Source organism: Hipposideros armiger, unplaced genomic scaffold (assembly GCF_001890085.2).
Source record: "Hipposideros armiger isolate ML-2016 unplaced genomic scaffold, ASM189008v1 scaffold_501, whole genome shotgun sequence".
NCBI classification, from domain to species: Eukaryota; Metazoa; Chordata; class Mammalia; order Chiroptera; family Hipposideridae; genus Hipposideros; species Hipposideros armiger.
In genome coordinates, this window is record NW_017731851.1 from 223,906 (window position 1) to 229,577 (window position 5,672).

Here is a 5,672-nt window from a genome sequence, read left to right on the forward strand (position 1 = left end):
TTTTGACTTGGCCCAAAACAATTTTGAGTTTGAAGCATCTAGTAGTAGAGGAAGTATAAAAAGCAGAAGGTGAGGAATTTAGGCAACAGGCATTTAGGCAACAGGAGTGGAAGAAGATATGACACTTGAGTAATCTGAAGGCCTTTTTAAAAAAACTGGTTAAATTGAAACAGTATGGTGAGGGACAGCTAACAAGAAAATTCATAAAAGAATAAATACAAATACCAACACAATGTTTAAAACACCAGTCCCCTGGGATCCCAAGTTTTAAATTTATCTCAAATACTATAATCAATAAAGTTTCTGTTTAATCATTATGTTATATAAAAATAGCCTACTAAAATATCACTATGCCTCCAAATCCTTTCGAAATGCTGAAAATCTGAGTTTACCTTAATTTGGTAACAGATAATGATGTGCACAATCAGAAAGGCAGAAATACCAAACGTTTGCCATTAATGGAAACATAACTATTTGTAAAACTAATCTTAGCCAATCTACAAGTTTTTGTGCTATAGTACCAAAAAATGTCACAGCCATATCTGTGGAGAACAGTTAGGGCCAAACAAATCAAAGTCTGCCACAAAGCCTAAAAAATTAAAAAAAAATAGCTAGACAGATAGTTTTAGTAAAAATCGTTTTAAATAGCCCAATAAACTTATTTTGGGGATAAAGTCTGGAAAAGCATTTTTTTGCTTACATAAAGGTACCTGGCGTGGGTTGAATTCCAGACTAGGTTACTCCACGGTTACTCAAGGCACAATTACTACTGGTGGAGCTGCTGCTGCAGCGACTCAGGGCGTTCAGTTTTACTCCTACGCCCTTCCTATCAGGGGTTGTCAAATCACGCGTCCAATCTGCAGTACATCACACTCATGGCAGGGTTATGGTTTATAATCAAACAAAATGTAATAAGGATTTACTTGCCCCATCATGGTTTCTTCTCAACTTTTTAAATAATTTATAAAAGCACCAGTTGAGCATGAATCCCGTCCCAAAATAATCCATCAATACCTTTAAGCCTTTTAATGTAAGCGGTAAAGGAATACTGTCCTCTGAATGCAGACAACACTGCTGACCCACGCGAGGCATTGATTTGTAGTTGTTTTTCCAATGGGGTGATGGATTTGCGCTCAGCTACTCACGATGTCTACTAGGTCCCCCTGGTGACCAAGAGTACATGAAGGCAGTAGCAGGGTTCGAAGACAAGACTGGCAGCGGAACAGAGGGTGGAACGGGAAATCATGAAAAATTAACACGCGAACAGTGCACATGACATGACTGAGAATTACGTTTGCATTTCTGGGGTATTTGAGATCGCCACCAGACACAGTCCCTTGCCTTTTAAAAAGCAAACACCCATCAGACTCGCTCCGACTTCCAAGCCCTACCTCCCATTTAAATCACGGGTGATAGAAAGACCGAATCAGGGGGCTCAGCACGAGGCACACGCCGCTTCTCGGGGTTTGGGGAAACACTGATGTGACAAATTGCCATAATTTTCTAAAATATGGAGGAATGACACACCACCTTACCGACCACTGATTGAAGACCTAGGACACAGTCGCGACTACTGGACCTGAGGGGCCCATTAGGGAGGCGGGAGAAGAGCTCTGGACCAGGGACAAGACCGAGGCACGTCCCGAGCCTAGGCAGCTGAGCACGAACTGCTAGGGGCGTAGAGTCGCACCCGGGTCACGTCTCGGGGCTCTTGGGATGCGAGGGGTGCGAAGGCGAGCCGGGGCACAGCGACCCAGCCCCAGAGCCGGGCCGGCCGGGGCGCGGGACGCGCCGGGGCAGCGGTGGGGGGTGCGGGCAGAGCCGCCGTGGGGGCTGCGGCGCCCGGGCGGCGGGGAAGGCGCGCCGCCAGGTGCCGGACGGCAGGGGGCAGCGGGGTTCGAGCGGGCGCAGATCCGGGGAAGGAGGAGGGAGGCGGGCGAGTCCCGCGCGGCGAGGGAGGGCGCGCGGCGGGTTCGCCGCCGGCCTACCTGGAGGTAATAGGGTTTCCTTAGCCAGGCCCCCGGACAGAGACTCCTCGCCATGATAATCACACATCGCCCCGCCGCGCCGCAGTCAGAGGCGGACCCGAGCGCTGGCGACCCGGCTCCCCGCCTTCCCCCGCCTCCCCGCCCCCAGCCCGGCCGGGCCCGCCCACTCCTCCGCCCCCGCCGCGGCGCGCGCCGCGCTCCTCCCGGCTCCGCTGCGGTGACGGCGGCCGGCGGCCCCAGGCCCGGCCTCCCGCTCTGCTCGCTGGGCCGTCGTGGCTGTCAGAGCCGCTGCCGCGGACTCCGCCATAAAGGGGAGTCTCGCCTCGCCTCGGCCGACACAAATCCTACTGAGCCTCGCGCTTAAAGGGGAGGCGTGCGGAGGAGGGAGGGGGCGCCTCTGAAGCCTGGGTGTCACACGCTCCATGCGGGGAGGGGCGGGCCGGGCGAGGGCTTGCGCCGCGGGGGTCGGAGCGTCGACCCCTCGGACCGCTTGCGGATCTGGCCGCCGGCTCCTCGCTCCCGCCGCGCATCCTGCCAGCCGGCCCAGCGGTACTGACGCTCCTTTTGGACTCTGCGCCTTCAGTCCGGACGTGTCTGGGCGGGTTGCATGGAAATTCAAGGGAAAGTTGGGGCTCCTTCCCTGGGGACGGCCTCGTTCTCCTTCGCGCACGGTGGCGGGTGCGGCCCGGGGAGGGGGCGTCTGCCGCAGCCCGAGACGCCCACGGGCTCATCTCCAGAGGATTGGGCTCTGCGCCCGCGGCCGAGTCAACGCGGACAGGGCTCCCCTCTGCTGAACTAAGCGTGCCCACCAAATCCAGTTAGCCGCTAAGGGCCTTAAACTATTTTTTAAATGTACTTTTAAAAATTCTGACCTTTTTGGTTTGTATTGTTTTCATACAGCTTCAGAGTTTTCCTGGCCCCACCCAGAAGGCTGATTTAAAAGAAAAGAAAAATATTACTGAATTAAATGCAGTCCCGAAAACAGGAGACCTGGGATGTGGCAAACTACTCAGTTAAGGCTACATAACGCAGGATGTGGTGTCTTTTTCACAATGAAGTCCAAAGAAGGGGAAAAGAGCCACCCTAGTGAGAGAACAGCTGTTGATACGAGTGACTTGTAGTGGAGGAAGATGCGTTTTTGCTTCTTTTTACCTCACATACTTTCACATGATGCCAACAAGGTTTAGGTGGCCATTTAGAACTCATTTAGGATTCATTTGGGCCTGTTACCCTGAGAAGTTTGCCCAAAAGCAAACATTCACACACTGTCATTGTGGTTTTTCACCTGAGCCTTGTTCTCGTGCTTTATGTTTCTGAAGAGATAACTTCCTGTCCTGCCCTTCCCCCAACCCACACACAGACGCATGTTTTAAATTTGGGCGATAGTTTATTGCTGTCAGGTAAACATTTTTTTCATTGATTTTCAGTTTGGGTTAAGAGACTTAAGTAATTTCTGAGTAAGCTAAGAATGGATCCTAACTGGTCCTAATGGATCCTAACTTAAGTCATTCTTTCATACATTCAGTAAATAAATCTTAATTGATCATCCAGACATTGTTTTAGTTGATTGGGTTATATACATGAACAGAACAGACAAAAATCCCAGCCTGTGTTGGTATTACATTTCGCGGGTGCGGCAACAGGCAATAAGTAATAAATGTAATAAATATGAACATCAAATAGGTTAATAAAGCTGATGGGGTACAAAGAAATCAAATCAATGGAGATGAGGAAGACTGCAAGTAGAGTAGGTCTGAGGAGGAAGATCAGGAATTCCATTTTGGACATGTTACATTTGAGATATGTATTAGAAATCCAAGTGGAGATCTGGAGTAGACAGTGGTATGTATGAGTCTGGGGTTAAGGTGAGTAGTCCAAGCTAGAGAGATAAGAGAGAGAGCAGCATTTAGATGATACTTAAAGCCAGGAGACTGAACAAGATCACCAAGAGCGTGAGTGTAAATAGAACCAAGGATGAAGCTTTGCAACTTCAAGGCAGGAGAAGTGAATGAGCCAGCAAAAGAGACTGAGAAGGAGCAGCCAGTCAAGCAGGAGAACCAAGACTGAGATGCCTAGAAACCAAGTGAAGATGGTGTGTCAAGGAGGAGTGAGTGTTCATATGTGAGTGAGGATTGAGAATTGACCATTGGATTTAGTACCACTGGTGATTTATCAGTGAAGCAACAGGGTGAAAACTTGATTGGAGTGGGTTTAAGAAAAAATGGGAGGAGAGGAATTAGAGATGGCTAATATTATAGGCAATTCTTTTGAGAAGTTCTAAAAGGGGGAGCCCAAAAATGGGACAGTAACGGTGCAAGTGGAGTCAAAGTAGGTTGACCAAAAAATGGGGAAAAATATTTGTTTTTGATGAGAACAATCTGGAAGAGAAGGAAATTTGTACATAGGAGCAAGAAGAGTGAATTGTTGGAGAGGTACCCTTGAGAAGGAAAGATAATTTAGAATCTAGCACACAAGTGAAAGGATAACCTGTAGACAGGAGCACAGACTGTTCATCTATGGAACAGGTAGATGGGTAGGAGTGGTGGTGCAAATCTGGAAGTTCTGATTGTTTCAGTTTTCTCAGAGACAGGAAATAAGGTCATCGCGGAGAGGAGATGCAGAAGAGTAACAGATGCAAGAAGAGAGAAGCTAAGTTGTGAAATAATCATCAAGGAGAATGGAAAGATGAATGGAATAGGAAAAAATATATATGCTTGCTGAGTATCATAAAAGGCCCACTTGAGTTCATGGTCATGAATTTAAGTGAGACAAGTCAATGTGATTGTGCTTTTTTCTCCAACAGTAATCAGCCACCAGGTTGGAGGCTCAGAGTAGGCTTAGAATTCTATTTCATCAGGTTTTACTGAGGAAATAAGAGCAAGGAGAGAGGAGCAAGGCAATTTATTGTAAGTAAGGGAGTGATTATGATTCCCATGGAGTTTAAGATGAGGAAAGAGTGGATATAGAGATATTAAGGACAGAGAAAAGGGGCTAGGATCAATGAATTGCAAGTCCCTGTGGGGTTGAGCGACTATTGGAGTCAGAGGACAAGAGGGAAAGATCTGGAAAGATAGAAGGTGTATAATAAAGAGTCTGGCTTCATTTTTGATATTTTATGACAGCTTTCAAGCCCCACCACTCCTCTTTTCCCTGTGTCCTGTATCTAGGAAAACTGATAAGAAAGTCCAGATGTTCACTCCTTTGGTTCCAAAGGGACGTTCAAACCATGCAAGACCCAGCCCATGTGAAGAAAGCTTCATCCTGTTCCACCCCCTATCCCAACCACCATAAAACCTTAAGACAATCTCTTTTCTCTGCCCCCTCAAGTGATATTCATATCAGCTTGGAGCCTCCCCTGCTGTCTCTAGAAAGCTTCTTTATGTGAATAATAAACCTTTTCATACTCTCTTGATACATGTGTGGCATCTGTCTCAACAGCCAAATCAAATTTTTGGTGGAGTCCATCTCACTTCTCCAACAGTGACTACAACAATATGGTAATTAGAGTGGGATGCATGAAATTAAGATTATGGAGACGTGATGAAGTGGAGTGGAGTGGGACAATGCAGTAAATGGCTGAGGAGTGTGGAATATGGTATAATTGAAAGAAAGTCAAGGTGATAGTGTCACAAGGATTATCTATATTCCTATTGAAAACAAGACTTAGGACAGGAGAGGTACTAG

General features: G+C 47.6%; 1 protein-coding gene across 3 annotated transcripts in view; it reads right to left on the reverse strand.

The window, feature by feature from the left end:
• The window catches only part of DIPK1A (divergent protein kinase domain 1A), a 116,309-nt gene extending 114,181 nt beyond the window's left edge, over positions 1 to 2,128 (reverse strand). The window contains exons 1-2 of one of the 3 annotated variants that reach the window (XM_019667573.1): positions 1,989 to 2,078; positions 1,015 to 1,211 (exon numbers count right to left, since the gene is read on the reverse strand). In XM_019667573.1, the coding sequence (XP_019523118.1) occupies positions 1,015 to 1,092 (78 nt within the window). In that variant the 5' untranslated portion in view covers positions 1,093 to 1,211; positions 1,989 to 2,078. Of the gene's footprint in view, positions 1 to 1,014; positions 1,212 to 1,535; positions 1,811 to 1,988 lie in introns of those variants that run through there. The other 2 variants (XM_019667574.1, XM_019667576.1) reach the window with 2 other exon arrangements.
• Positions 2,129 to 5,672: the final 3,544 nt, after the last annotated feature.